Here is a 15,709-nt window from a genome sequence, read left to right as displayed (position 1 = left end):
AAAGCTGGACAACAAAATCATTGTAATATTCTCCCCCTCCATGTCAAATAAGCAACTGCTATAATGTTACATGACCTTAAAAGAACATGTTTATTGCTTAATTTAGTGACAAACCTCAATTTTTATCACAAGTCTGTACAAAGCGTGAACATGTCTGTGTGTATATGTGTGTGTGAGTGTGTGAAGTAGAGGACGGAGGTTTCTCATAACTTGGTCCTTAGCCAACAGCTATTGTATCTTTAGCAAGAACTAGTCTAGGCAAAAGAAAATTAGTGACATTCCTCCCTAGAGGCTGTACTAATGTTTCCGCTAAGCACAATACATCTTTTGGCATAAGGTCTTTTCCTCTAAAACAACTACCTTGAAAATGTAGGGCTTGGCTTTCACAAGTGCTAAGCACTCATTACTCCAAGTGAAGTCAATGGGAACTGCAAATGTTCTGCATCTTTGAAAATCAAGCCCAGATGCTTGATAGGAAAAAGTATTCGTCCATTTCTGAGATTTGGTAAGCCTGGGTGAGAATATCCTCCCCGGAAGAATTCTGTGTCTCTGAGGGTATGTCTACACTTCAAGCTAGGGATATAATTCCCAGCTTGAGGAGACCTACCCACTTTAGCTCTGATAGATCTAGTGCACTAAAAATAAACTATAGCCATGGCAGTACAAGCAACGGGAGGGGGTACCACCTATCTACGTGCCTAGCGAGGGGTGGCCCATGTATTTAAAAGGATCATTCATATACTTCAAGAAAGCATCCCATATATTCGAGAATTTTTCTTGAAAACAGAGGCGCTGGAACAATTTGTATGGTGAGGGTGCTTACAGCCTTGAACCAAACTGTAATAGAAACCACTTCAAGTCAGGGGACGCTGCAGCACCCTCCAAACTCCTAGTTCCAGCACTTATGCTTGGATATAACATGATGCCTTTCCCCAGAAAAGACAAGGCCTGAGGAATGACTGAATAAAGACTCTAGAACTTAACTCAATATCAACACATTTTAAAATTCTAGTTTTTCCACCAGGATATAAATGTCCACCTGGATACTGCTTATTTGATCCATTTTTAAAATTAAAATGTCCAGAAACTGAACATGAAAAATATAAATTCTTACCCCTTCCCTCCACATTTTCACTGAACCAGAAAAGACTTGATTGGGAAGAGTCAAGCCAATACTCTGCATTTCAGCATCTGAAACTAGGCATGCTGGAGTTTAAAGGGTCCTATCTCACACCATACATTTAAAGGAAAACGTAATATCCAAAGAAAGACTTACCCCACACTGCCATGAAAACAGCAAAAAAGACAGTAGCTCCATTGTCAAAAAGGTGAGTTACCTGTGAATGAGACCAATAACCTGATGAATTCATTATTTGAAGGTTCTATTCACAATGTATTCTGTTTTGTTAAAAAAGATAAAGATAAAAATGGGTGGTGCTCATGAGAGCCGCTAGACTGGCTGTCCTGAAGACCAATATCTTTTCTGTGGGCCTTACCCTGAATGGTGCTCAGCATGGGAGTTACAGGTGCTTAGCACCTCTCAGGATTAAGGCCCATATCAGCTGAACAGTTATCTTTTGTATAGACTTATAACTTCTGGGGTAGTTCATCCTTTTCAGCCCAAGGTAATGTGTTTTGAGAAGCTATGCACTCAAGATGGTTCATAAGTGCTGTTCCACGTGCTAGGGACATAATTTTTGTGACTGCTGAATATATCAAGTGCAATTGCATAATACGTGTAAATAAGTTCTAAAGACCAAATTCTGTCATAGTATAAGTGGGTTCATTGAAGTGAAGGGACTGAATTTGCGCCGTCACTTGGAACTTTTTTTTATTTAACCAAGTTTATTAAAGATATTCATAAAATACTGAGAAAGAATAAACATTTTCTATTTGGATAGTTTAAATGTACCTTGGCATAAACACAGCTCTCTGACAACCTCATGAAGGGACAGTATTTATCACATATTGGACACATTATAATATCTGTAGCTTGACAGACTTCTTTACTGGAAAAAGAGAGAAGATAATGGTTGATACTTTCATACACAATTATCATTCTTAAAATGGACCAATATATTTCTCTGAAATCACAGATGGTGAATTAAATTTCTTGTATCATACATTTCTAGTGCTTTCTGTTAGTGATGTCAGTATGTGCTTGCTGTCTACAACACTTTGAGATATGTACACTATGACTGTGTAGGACTTCTCAACTTCATATATGAATAATGCCTTTCTCAAGAAAACACATGCACTTTAGATGGCATGTCCTTTTGTTTGTTTTTTTAAGAAAGAGCAAAATCAAAAAGGACTAGACAACATGTAGAGAATAGTCCTGCCGTGACTGGCAGGATAGACAGGATGAGTTATTAGCACTTTACCATTTCTAAATTGTCCCTGAGCCAAGAGAGATCTCCAACAGAAGGAGATAGGAATATAGTGAGTACGGATTAAAGGGAATTTCGTTAATTTCAAGGGACTCTTTCAGGCACTGCCTCAGGCTGTGAAGCAGTGTGGAGCTGTAAAACCTCCAGAGGAGCTCCAGGTGGCACAATGCCTGAAAAGTGCCATCTGGAGCTTTGGGAAGCACACTCTCCTTGGAGAGTGACATTTCCTCTCCCCTCTTCCCACCATTCAGAAAGCCATGGCTCCACCTGCTCCCCGTCACTGTGAGACGCTAGCTTGGGCAGCACCATTAGCTTTACATAGTCCATGCACTCAGGGGACCACATGATATCCAGCCCATGTGCCAGAGCTCAAGACAAGGGAGACTTGATGCACGTTCTCCACTACCTTGTGAAAGCCGGGCACAATCTTGCCCTATGTGTTTACATTGTTTTTGTTAAAGACTTGATATCATATGGTGAATTTTAAAATAAGAAATTAAACAGAACCAAATTATACACAACAACCCCAAACATGTACAAACACGGGTAACTTCACTAATAAAAGTGTTCACTTTACCTGACTTGGCAGTGGTTCAGTGTTGTGACTCCATACAAAAAGACAAACAATCCAATGAAGGCAGCTGGGAAGAGCATTCCTGTGTACCAGCCTAACCAGGCAAAGTACAAGCCAATTTTCTCACCAAAATACCGCCTGTTTAAAACACAACAGAGTAAAGTTACCTGCCAGTTTCTGTAGGTTTTATTTAGCATTGTTTGCTAACAGAAAAGGAAGCTTTAAGTCATATTTGAGGGTAGAAATTGGGGCGAAGATTTTCTAAAACAGGAGCCTTAATCCATACTTAGGCGCCTGCATGTTCGTCAACAACTCCCATTGAGGGCAGCAGTACTGGATGTTGAACGTTTTTGAAAATTTGGTAATTGGTTCTGTATGTCCAGGAAACAAAAGGCCAAATGCTGCTCTCCGTTATACACGAGTGTTTCCTGAGTAACCCTGTTGAAATTGATGTAGTTACACTGGACCCAGACATTTCCAAGAAAAACACAGTTACTAACCTGTTCCATAACTGTTGTTCTTCAGGAAGTGTTGCATGTGTCCATTCCATTCTTGGTGTTGGTGTGCCCAGTGCATGGCTGTAGGAAACTTTTCCCCTCAATGGTACCTGTTGGGCAGTCAGAGCTCCCCCTGCTGCTGCATGCCACTGTGTTCAGGCATAAAGAAGGGGCAGAGCCAACCCTAGCCCCCCCTCAGTTCCTTCTTGCCATAACTCTGATGGAGAGGGGTAGGTGGGCAGGTTGTAAAATGGGCATGTGCAACACATCTCGAAGATCATCAGTTACGGAACAGGTTAGTAACTGTTTTTTCTTTGTTGAATGATTGCACGTGTGCATTCCTCTCTTGATGACTCACAAGCCACAAGACAGGAGGCAGGATTGGAATCTATTTCAATAAAGAGTAAAGAACAACGCATCCCACTCTAGCAGCATCTCTGGAGTCTTGAGCCAGAACATAGTGGGAAGCAAGTATGTGGACCAAGAACAAGATTGCCACTCTACAAATGTCTGCAATTGGAATTTCTGCCAGAAAGGCCACAAAGGCTAATTGTGACCTTGTTAAATCAGCTGTGACACTGTTGGATGCAGCGACATTAGTAGGGTTGCCAACTTTCTAATTATACAAAACCGAACACCCCTGCCCAGCCCCCCTGCCCTGCCCCTTCCCCGAGGTCCCACCCCCACTCACTCCATCCCCACTCTCTCCATCGCTCGCTCGCTCTCCCCCACCCTCACTCACTTTCACCGGGCTGGGGCAGGGGGGTTGGGTGCAGGCAGGGGCTGGGCCAGGGGTTGGGGGAGTGCGGGCTCCAGGAGGGAATTTGGTTGCGGGAGGGGACCCCGGGCTGGGGCAGGGGGTTGGGGTGCGGGGTCCCAGCGACACTTACTGTGTCTCCCAGGAAGTGGCTGCCCCTGCAGCTCCCATTAGTCGTGGTTCCCGGTCAATGGGAGCTGCGGAGCCGGTCCTCGGGGCAGGGGCAGTGCATGGAGCCTCCCTGGCCATCCACGTGTCTAGGGGCTGCAGGGACCTGGTGGTCACTTCTGGGAGCCGTGCAGAGCTACGGCAGGCAGGGAGCCGCCAGGGTCCCTTTTCAACCAGGCATTCCAGTTGAAAACCAGATGCCTGGCAACCCTAGACATTAGCCAGGTCATAGCACATGAGTATGCAAAATGCAATCCAGGAATAAATTCTCAGGATGGGGGGGGGGGACTAACCTCTTACTCTGTCTGCCACTGCTACGAACAACTGGGATGATTTATGAAAGTGTCTGGTGTAGTAGGAAGAGAGCCTGAGACATAAGCCCTTGTATCAGAGGCCTGAACTAATGTAGTGGTCAAAACTTTGCTGATATGAAGCAAAGTCAGGTTGTGAGCAAGAGGCAGGCCCTGTTCACAGAATTTGGCAAGCACAGGGCTGATATTGCAAAAACACATATTCCTAAGAGGTGCTGGGCACAGAGCACTCATGCAAGCACATTCCAGAAGGATGATACCAGAACACCTCGATACCAGAAAATTCCCCAAAGATAACAAGTTGCTAGACTCTGGGGATGGAGCCACTCAGTGAGTAGACTCAGCCCTGATAATTGAGGGCACTGAGTACTCACTGTGTAGGGAAGATCTGGAAGCTGGGGGAAATGCCCAAGGACTCCAGAATGGCCACCAATATGAGGCAGAGTTCCATTGTCCCAGCCATATTCTTGAGGCAGGTCCCATTGAAGGGTCATGGTGATAGATGGGAAGATAGGATCTGTGCAGAGACCAGTCCTGCTGTGGGGTAGTGATAGGTAAGATCCCACCTCCAACTCTGACAGTGAGAATTCCCCTCATCTGACCATGGCAGGGCTGATCCAGTCAGTGCCAGGGTCCTGTGCTGAGAGTCTAGTGATGGATGGAGTGATGCCATCATAGCAGATTTCCCCTTGGATGGTAATGAGGGGCCACCTGCAGTACTGAAACTTGAATCACTGGCAGAAGTGGCAGTGGTGCCAAGGGACCAGACTCCTTTAGGGAAGACAACACTGGCACTTCTCACTGAAGCTGCAACACTCAGCACCGAGTCAGACTGGGTTGGCTCCGATGGTGGCCTCCATCACAGGAATTTCAGCCTAGCCTCCCTATCCTTCTTTGTCCTAGGTTTGAACTCCCTGCAAATCTGTCACCGCTCCTTCACATGTGCTTCCCCAAAGCACTTCAGGCAGCTATTGGGCAGGTCGCTCACTGACACAGGTTTGGCACAAAAAGCACACGTCTTGAAATCCAGTGATTGGGACATACCTTGGTACTGTGAATGGAATAAACGCCAAATGGAGAAAACAACAAGTCTGACAAATAGACTAATTACACACACACACACACACACACACACACACACACACACACACACACAGAGTCCAGTATAGTACAGAGTTCCAACGACCATCATGGGTGGTAAGAAGGAATTGAGGAGGACTCGATGCAGCTCTGCCCTTTATACCCGCACACAGTGGCACATGGTAGCAGGGGGAGCTTGAACCAGCCAATGGGTACCTCTGAGGGAAAAAGTTCCCAATGGCCATGTGCTGGGTGCACTGATACCAAGAGTGGAATGCATATGTGAAATCACCCGAAGAAGAATTGATGAATCAGAGCGCATTCTTCTACCTTGCTTTCTTATTTCTGTTTGGAACTTCTCTTACCAGAGTCTCTAGAAAATGTATTCCACAATTCCAACATGGACTGAAAGCGTACCGCACCCTGATCATGATGTCTGATGCTTTATAAATCAATCAATCAATAATAACAATAACGATGAACAGTTTAAAAGATCATTCTCCAGATTCATTTTAAGGAATGAGGAAATATAACCATCCTGTGCTTCAGAAACTTTAGGGTCAAATCACAGCTGGGTGTCAGGTCAGTTTAAATATGTTTTACATCAGCACAACTTGTTATGCTAATATTGTAGCATAACTTCATAGATTCATAGACTCTAGGACTGGAAGGGACCTCGAGAGGTCATTGAGTCCAGTCCCCTGCCCTCATGGCAGGACCAAATACTTTCTAGACCATCCCTGATAGACATTTATCTAACCTACTCTTAAATATCTCCAGAGATGGAGATTCCACAACCTCCCTAGGCAGTTTATTCCAGTGTTTAACCACCCTGACAGTTAGGAAGTTTTTCCTAATGTCCAACCTAAACCTCTCTTGCTGCAGTTTAAGCCCATTGCTTCTTGTTCTATCCTTAGAGGCTAAGCTGAACAAGTTTTCTCCCTCCTCCTTATGACACCCTTTTAGATACCTGAAGACTGCTATCATGTCTACTCTCAGTCTTCTCTTTTCCAAACTAAACAAACCCAGTTCTTTCAGCCTTCCTTCATAGGTCATGTTCTCAAGACCTTTAATCATTCTTGTTGCTCTTCTCTGGACCCTCTCCAATTTCTCCACATCTTTCTTGAAATGCAGTGCCCAGAAATGGACACAATACTCCAGTTGAGGCCTAACCTGCACAGAGTAAGGGCGGAAGAATGACTTCTAGTGTCTTGCTCACAACACACCTGTTAATGCATCCCAGAATCATGTTTGCTTTTTTTGCAATAGCATCACACTGTTGACTCATATTTAGCTTGTGGTCCACTATAACCCCTAGATCCCTTTTTGCCATACTCCTTCCTAGACAGACTCTTCCCATTCTGTATGTATGAAACTAATTGTTCCTTCCTAAGTGAAGTACTTTGCATTTGTCTTTATTAAACTTCATCCTGTTTACCTCAGACCATTTCTCCAATTTGTCCAGATCATTTTGAATGTTGACCCTATCCTTCAAAGCAGTTGCAATCCCTCCCAGTTTGGTATCATTTGCAAACTTAATATGCGTACTTTCTATGCCAATATCTAAGTCGTTGATGAAGATATTGAACAGACCCAGTCCCAAAACAGCCCCCTGCAGAATCCCACTCGTTATATCTTTCCAGCAGGATTGGGAACCATTAATAACTACCCTCTGAGTACGGTTATCCAGCCAGTTATACACCCACCTTATAGTAGCCCCATCTAAGTTATATTTGCCTAGTTTATCAATAAGAATATCATGCAAGACCGTATCAAATGCCTTACTAAAGTCTAGGTATACCACATCCACCGCTTCTCCCTTATCCACAAGACTCGTCATCCTATCAAAGAAAGCTATTAGATTGGTTTGACATGATTTGCATCTGACTGCTAGGGTCAAAGAGTGAAACCAACCAGTGTTGCCTTTAGACTGCCTGAAAACATTCTTGGTCAGCCTTTTACAGTAAGGAAGAAAACACCCATGTTGTTTCTTGGGTGAGAGGCAGTGGAGGAGAGAGAAAGAGAGTGAACAACACTTGGCCTGGAATGAATGAAATCATCAATTTTAAAATGCATGTCAAAGAGTTTCCAGTTGGAGCAATCCATCTGTCTGAGTTAAAATGATATTTTGTATTTTTAAAGCAATGTGAAGATTGATCTACACTGATTATCATCATTCAAACTCAGCTTCACTATACCAAAGGCCAATGCTGTCATATTGCTTTTATTCCTCTGTCATTCAACAGAGCCCACAATTCTTCTGGCTAAAGAGACAGAAATATGGCAGTAACATGGTCAATTCTGACAAGGGTAGCAAGTCTCGCTGTACAAAGACACACTGACATGAGTTTGAGATGTCTGACTTAGCTGCATGAGTGAACCCTGTGGCCTAATTTTTTGGCTGACAATCTGTCTGCTCCACTGAGAAAGAAAATTTCCATTTTATGAGATTATTTGCATCAGCACCTATTTTTACCAACGTATATAATTCAAAGTAGTGAAGCAAAGTATTAAAGACATTCTTCTGTGGTGAATGAGGGAGTTACGTGTAGTACTTTTATGTTCCTCAGGTTATGTGTTCGATATTAATCTGCTTGCTGCCAGGAGTTAAGTCACAGGAAACCCTTAAGGGAGAACCAACAGGAAATGAAACAATGACAAAGATAAGACTCCTTGGGGAACAATCGGAAAGCTATTCATTAGGGATATCCCCTGCCTGCAGCTAGTCTGCTGTGGTGTATTCTTCCCAGACCAAAACCAAGGATCAAAGGGGCTCCTAAACTTAGGGTTACCATACATCCGTTTTTCCCAGACATGTCTGGCTTTTTGGTAATCAAACCCCCGTCCGGGGGGAACTGCCAAAAAGCCGAACATGTCCGGGAAAAATACCGCTGGCCGGGCACTTCCCCTCCTGCGGCTGCTGTGCTCCCTACCCTGACTCTTCGGCTCTGTTTAAAGCCGAGCTGCCCGAGCGCTACCGGCTTCGGGCAGCCTCCATGCTTCCGGACCCTGAGCCGCCAACCGAGCACTTCCCCTCCTGGGCTCCGGGGGCGCAGGGTCCAGAGGCATGGGGGCTGCCCGAAGCTGGTAGCACTCGGGCAGCTCGGCTCTTAAACAGAGCCGAAGAGTCAGGGGAGGAGCACAGCAGCCGGAGCCCGGGAGGGGAAGTGCCCGGCGGGGGGCGCAGGGTCCGGAGGAATGGGGGCTGCCAGAAGCCCGAGCACTACTGGCTTCACAGTTTGCCGGGCAGCCTCCAGACCCTGCGCCCCCGTCTGGGCGCTTCCCCTCCTGGGCTCCATCTGCGCTGGGGAAGCGCCAGCCAGGGGCGCAGGGACTGGGGGCTGCCCGGCAAACTGTGAAGCCGGTAGCGCTCGGGCAGCCCTTTTCGCGTGGCTGGGAGGGAGGAGGGGGAATGCGGGGCGCTCAGGGGAGGGGGTGGAGTTAGGGCAGGGAATTTGGGGAAGGGGCGGGGAAGGGGCGGAGTTGGGGCGGGGCCGGGGGGTGCGAAAGGGGCGGGGCCAGGGCCCCATGGAGGGTCCTCTTTTTTTATTTTTTAAATATGGTAACCTTACTAAACCTTAAAGATGCTGGCCTCAGGATAGAGGAGAGGGTGAGTGAGTTGTCCGCAGACTGAATCTGGCACCCCAAACTGACTGAGACACACGGCGAAGAAACGCCACAAGGAGTGCAGCAAGGAGGTTGTCACTGCCAACCCAGAGATGGGAATATGCTGGACCTACTTGAGCAATGGATAGATTAAGGTTAGGTAGGAAATATGCATGCAGGATTCTTTGTTGTGATAACCTCTTTTTCTAAAGTCTGTGTTTCCTATTGCAATTAAGTACTAACTTGGTTGTGAAGAATCTGCTTTTGAGCCACATTAATCAGTCACCGGTTCCCTGAGAAAAAGGGACGACGGGTGCCAAACGCAGTTGAGCCTGTTGGGTTAACATGGTTGGTAAAAGGGCGGGGGGTTTGCAGCCCAGAGATCCAGGCTGAGAGTGATTAAACTGCATGGGGGTTCCACCCAGAGTGAGGTGCAGGAAGCCAGGCTTGTTTCACTTGAAGGGTGCACTTGAGAGGGACAAAAAGAGGTCTAAGGCATAACTCACCCAGCAACTCTGACCCCCGCAGATAAGATTTCTCTTGTATTATGGTGCTTCTCACACTCCAGCATGGATGTTCTCTCTTTCCGCTCCCTTAACTGAAAATCGTTCCCGACAAACAATGTATTTTCCCTATTTGCACCCTTTATATCTGCTGGTTGCAAAATGCAGGGCTCCTCTTACGATCCAGAGATCAAGCCAACAGTTTCTTCTGATACCAAGGCTGATCTCAGTTTTAATTTGTGCATTAAATGGCAAAATGAATAGGTGCTGCCACTGGCGATCTAAACTTCTGCAATTAGGAAGGAGACAACTGAGGCCACTTGTGAACACTTATCTTTTAAAGAGCACTCTGTACTGCCATTGCTTTGATACATGCTGATTTAGATAGAGATAAATGGCATCTTTCTTTTCGCACTCACATGTTTTACACTGTGATAACTCCATGTACTGCACTGAGAGTAAAACTGGAATCAGGCCCTGTAGGGGTTTGGCCGGGGCTCATCTCCCTCTGGGGCAGTGGGGAACCCGGTCGCCTCGCTACTTAGGTCAGGTGAGTTAGGGAATTAGCCTGTCCGTGCGGCAAAGAGTCAGCAGCTCAGGCCCACAGGCAGGGGCTGAGCGAACAGTTTAATATTAGCAAGCCCAGGCCCTGGGTCAGGGCAGGCAACTAACAGTCAGTAGCTCAGGCCCTCAGGCAGGGGCTGAGCAAACAGTTCAATAACACTGGTCTACAATTTTTGAGAAGTCATCTGCTTCAGAGATAAAATGTGCTATTTATTATGTATTTTGATGTGCTGAATTCAAATATGACAATTAAAACAACTGATTGGCTACTGTTTCTAAGATATTTAAGTTTTTACATTTTATGTCTATGTATATTGTGTAGATAGTAGAGTTTTAATCATAAATTGTAAACCTAGGTCTTTTCATGTGTGGTATGGTTGCTTTACATGATAATATTTCACCTGTCCTGTTTATGTAACACTTTAAAAATCAGCAAAAGGGTTATATCAATAAATTTATTATGAAACAAAAGGCAAAAAACTATTATGTACATAGTTTAGTTCTATTCAGTGTCTACTCGGCGCTTCTTGGCTTGTCTCTTGTATTCATTAAATGGAACATCTCTTGTCACTGTCCAGCAATAGCATTGATGGGCTCCATTTGCCCTGATAGCGTTTCTCCATTGTTGCAATGTCCTGGTGAAATCGCTCGCCGTGCTCGTCGCTCACTGCTCTGCAGTTCGGTGGAAAAAAATCTAGATGAGAGTGCAAAAAATGTATCTTTAGTGACATGTTGCAACCAAGGCTTTTGTATGCCTTGAGGAGGTTTTCCACCAACAACCTGTAGTTGTCTGCCTTGTTGTTTCTGAGAAAATGTATTGCCACTAACTGGAAGGCTTTCCATGCCATCTTTTCCTTGCCACGCAGTGCATGGTCAAATGCATCATCTCGAAGAAGTTCACGAATCTGAGGACCAACAAAGACACCTTCCTTTATCTTAGCTTCACTTAACCTTGGAAATTTTCCATGGAGGTACTTGAAAGCTGCTTGTATTTTGTCAATGGCCTTGACAAAGTTCTTCGTCAGACCCAGCTTGATGTGTAAGGGTGGTAACAAAATCTTCCTTGATTCAACAAGTGGTGGATGCTGAACACTTTTCCTCCCAGGCTCCAATGACTGTCGGAGTGGCCAATCTTTCTTGATGTAGTGGGAATCTCTTGCACAACTATCCCATTTGCAGAGAAAACAGCAGTACTTTGTGTATCCAGTCTGCAGACCAAGCAAGAGAGCAACAACCTTCAAATCGCCACAAAGCTGCCACTCATGTTGGTCGTAGTTTATGAACCTCAAAAGTTGTTTCATGTTGTCATAGGTTTCCTTCATGTGGACTGCATGACCAACTGGAATTGATGGCAAAACATTGCCATTATGCAGTAAAACAGCTTTAAGACTCGTCTTCGATGAATCAATGAACAGTCTCCACTCATCTGGATCGTGAACGATGTTGAGGGCTGCCATCACACCATCGATGTTGTTGCAGGCTATAAGATCACCTTCCATGAAGAAGAATGGGACAAGATCCTTTTGACGGTCACGGAACATGGAAACCCTAACATCACCTGCCAGGAGATTCCACTGCTGTAGTCTGGAGCCCAACAGCTCTGCCTTACTCTTGGGTAGTTCCAAATCCCTGACAAGGTCATTCAGTTCACCTTGTGTTATGAGGTGTGGTTCAGAGGAGGAGGATGGGAGAAAATGTTGGTCCTGTGACATTGATGGTTCAGGACCAGAAGTTTCATCCTCTTCCTCGTCTGACTCAAGTGAGAATGATTCTGGTGCATCAGGAACCGGCAGTCCTTCTCCGCGGGGTACTGGGCGTATAGCTGATGGAATGTTTGGATAACATTTTCTTCTTTGACACACCTTTCCCAACTGAAGGCACCATGCAGAAATAACAATTGCTGGTATGATCTGTTGGCTCTCTCCAAATCATTGGCACTGCAAAAGGCATAGATTTCCTTTTCCTGTTCAACCACTGACGAAGATTTGTTGCACAAGTGTTGCAGCGTATGTGTGGGGCCCACCTCTTGTCCTGATCTCCAATTTTGCAGCCAAAATAAAGGTGATAGGCTTTCTTAACCATAGTGGTTATACTGCGCTTTTGTGATGCAAAAGTCACTTCACCACAAACATAGCAGAAGTTATGTGCACTGTTCACACAAGTACGAGGCATCTCTGCTCACTTTCGCTAAACAGAAATGTGTCCCTTTGCAAAATCAAACACCGACAAATAAGAGAGCACGACACTGTATGATTTCTAGAGCTGATATAGGGCAATTTGTTCAGCAGAGTGATGTAAGCTTCGTTATGATTGCATCATCCATGAATTCTAGGAATAACATGATGCAATTCATATCATGTATGACGCAATACCAGCTTCAGATTGCATCATTCATTGTTTTGCCTAAAAAGCAAGTACTGTCCAAACCCAGTCATAGATTTATTCATAGATCCAGTCAAAGATGTATTTTAGTCATTTCTGGTTTAAATTGAGATCCCTTCCCTTTATAACTCACTTATCCCCCGCCATTCCCAAGTCAAGGGTCGTATATACTGACCCAATAGCATATCTTGAAAACTAGAGCCAATCAACAATTTTAAGCATCATTTTCGTTCTCAGTGACCCAGAATTAGTAAAGTTTGACTACATTTATTTCAGAAGCATTTTGGCTGTAGAGCAGTGTAACAGGCCCAGGCCCTGGGTCAGGGCGGGACAGTAGAGAGTCAGTGGCTCAGGCAGGGGCTGAGCAAACAGTTTTAGAACAGCAGGCCCAGGCCCTGGGTCAGGGCGGCTCAGTAGTGTGTCAGTGACTCAGGCCCTCAGGCAGGGGCTGAGCAAACAGTTTTAGAACAGCAGGCCCAGGCCCTGGGTCAGGGCGGGACAGTAGTGTGTCAGTGACTCAGGCCCTCAGGCAGGGGCTGAGCAAACAGTTTTAAAACAGCAGGCCCAGGCCCTGGGTCAGGGCAGGGCAGTAGAGAGTCAGTGGCTCAGGCCCTCAGGCAGGGGCTGAGCAGACAAATAAGTTCAGGAGGCCCAGGTCCTGGCTCCGAAGGACCTGGGAGAGGGGGAGACTGCCTCCTGCACGTTGGGTGGCAGGAGGGACACAGGCCCTCCCACTTCACTGCGTCCCAGCCTGGGGCCTTAGCAGTGGCAGAAGACCCACTGCTGCGTCAGTGGGGATCCTGACCGCAGGGCCGGCTTTAGGCACCGCGGGGCCTGATTCAAAGGAGCTGCCGCTGAAGTCCCGCCACTGTCTTCGGTGGCAGCTCAATCGCTGCCGCGGAGGAAGGACCCTCCGCAGAAATGCCGCTGAAGACAGCGGCAACGATTGAGCTGCCGCCAACAACAGTGCCGGGACTTCAGCGGCAGCTCAATCGGCTGCCGGTGCCTTTGGCGGCACTTCGGTGGAGGGACTTTCCTCCGCAGCAGCAATTGAGCTGCCGCCAAAGACAGCGCCGGGACTTCGGCGGCAGCTCCTTTGGGATGTTGCGGGGCCCTCATAGGTGCACGGGGCCCGATTCCGGGGAATCAGCTGACTCGCCCTAAAGCCAGCCCTGCCTGACCACAACACACAGACATTGGCTCTGGGTGTGCTGCTGCCAGACCAGGGTCGGCTGCCCCCGGGCTACTTCCTACCTCCCCCTCAAGAGGTACCTGCGTCTGGACAGAGTCTTCCAAGGAATCAAGCACCATGGGCTCCTCTGGGTACCCGGCGAGCAGTAGGCTTGGCAGCTCCTCTGGGTAACTTGCCACAGGCAGGTTTACCAGCCTCTCCGGGTCAGCGTCTGGCCAGTCCTTGAGTCGGCCACAAACTGCAGGAGTCTCCCAACCGGGAGCTAGGCCACAGGCGTCTGGCTTCTCCGGCGGCCGGGCCTCTAGTGAGCTCTGGGGTTGGGCTTTTGTACTTCCTGTCCTGCGCCCTGACCTCTGGGGGGCGGGCGCAAACTCCACTGGCTCTGCCCACTTTGGCGTCCAGAGGGCCTCATCCTCCTCTGGGGCAGTGGGGAATCAGGCCGCCTCACTACAGGCCCATATTTTATATGCAATGATCAGTAGTTCAGTATTTTCATTCTAAAAATATATCAGCTAAATCTCTGCTTACACTGCTTACAGCCAAAATGCTTCTGAAATAAATGTAGTCAAACTTTACTAATTCTGGGTCACTGAGTTATAAAGGGAAGGGATCTCAATTTAAACCAGAAATGACTAAAATACATCTTTGACTGGATCTATGACTAAATCTATGACTGGGTTTGGACAGTACTTGCTTTTTAGGCAAAACACAAGGTGAACTGAATGACCTTGTCAGGGATTTGGAACTACCCAAGAGTAAGGCAGAGCTGTTGGGCTCCAGACTACAGCAGTGGAATCTCCTGGCAGGTGATGTTAGGGTTTCCATGTTCCGTGACCGTCAAAAGGATCTTGTCCCATTCTTCTTCATGGAAGGTGATCTTATAGCCTGCAACAACATCGATGGTGTGATGGCAGCCCTCAACATCGTTCACGATCCAGATGAGTGGAGACTGTTCATTGATTCATCGAAGACGAGTCTTAAAGCTGTTTTACTGCATAATAGCACTGTTTTGCCATCAATTCCAGTTGGTCATGCAGTCCATATGAAGGAAACCTATGACAACATGAAACAACTTTTGAGGTGCATAAACTATGACCAACATGAGTGGCAGCTTTGTGGCGATTTGAAGGTTGTTGCTCTCTTGCTTGGTCTGCAGACTGGATACACAAAGTACTGCTGTTTTCTCTGCAAATGGGATAGTTGTGCAAGAGATTCCCACTACATCAAGAAAGATTGGCCACTCCGACAGTCATTGGAGCCTGGGAGGAAAAGTGTTCAGCATCCACCACTTGTTGAATCAAGGAAGATTTTGTTACCACCCTTACACATCAAGCTGGGTCTGACGAAGAACTTTGTCAAGGCCATTGACAAAATACAAGCAGCTTTCAAGTACCTCCATGGAAAATTTCCAAGGTTAAGTGAAGCTAAGATAAAGGAAGGTGTCTTTGTTGGTCCTCAGATTCGTGAACTTCTTCGAGATGATGCATTTGACCATGCACTGCGTGGCAAGGAAAAGATGGCATGGAAAGCCTTCCAGTTAGTGGCAATACATTTTCTCAGAAACAACAAGGCAGACAACTACAGGTTGTTGGTGGAAAACCTCCTCAAGGCATACAAAAGCCTTGGTTGCAACATGTCACTAAAGATACATTTTTTTGCACTCTCATCTAGATTTTTTTCCACCG

General features: G+C 46.3%; 1 protein-coding gene across 8 annotated transcripts in view; it reads right to left on the bottom strand.

The window, feature by feature from the left end:
- Positions 1-15,709, bottom strand: part of ANO4 (anoctamin 4) — a 274,760-nt gene that overhangs the window by 61,902 nt on the left and 197,149 nt on the right. For all 8 annotated transcript variants that reach the window (XR_004646146.1, XM_034773716.1, XM_034773710.1 and 5 more), the window contains 3 exons: positions 2,968-3,102; positions 1,913-2,009; positions 1,277-1,337 (listed from right to left, as the gene is read on the bottom strand). Coding sequence is in view for 7 of the 8 variants with exons in the window: in XM_034773716.1 (XP_034629607.1) it covers positions 1,277-1,337; positions 1,913-2,009; positions 2,968-3,102 (293 nt within the window). In the remaining variant the exon portion in view is untranslated. The remainder of the gene's footprint in view (positions 1-1,276; positions 1,338-1,912; positions 2,010-2,967; positions 3,103-15,709) is intronic.

This window comes from Trachemys scripta, chromosome 1, assembly GCF_013100865.1.
Source record: "Trachemys scripta elegans isolate TJP31775 chromosome 1, CAS_Tse_1.0, whole genome shotgun sequence".
NCBI classification, from domain to species: Eukaryota; Metazoa; Chordata; order Testudines; family Emydidae; genus Trachemys; species Trachemys scripta.
Note: the sequence above shows the minus strand (reverse complement) of the source record. Positions and strands in the feature narration are given on the sequence as shown.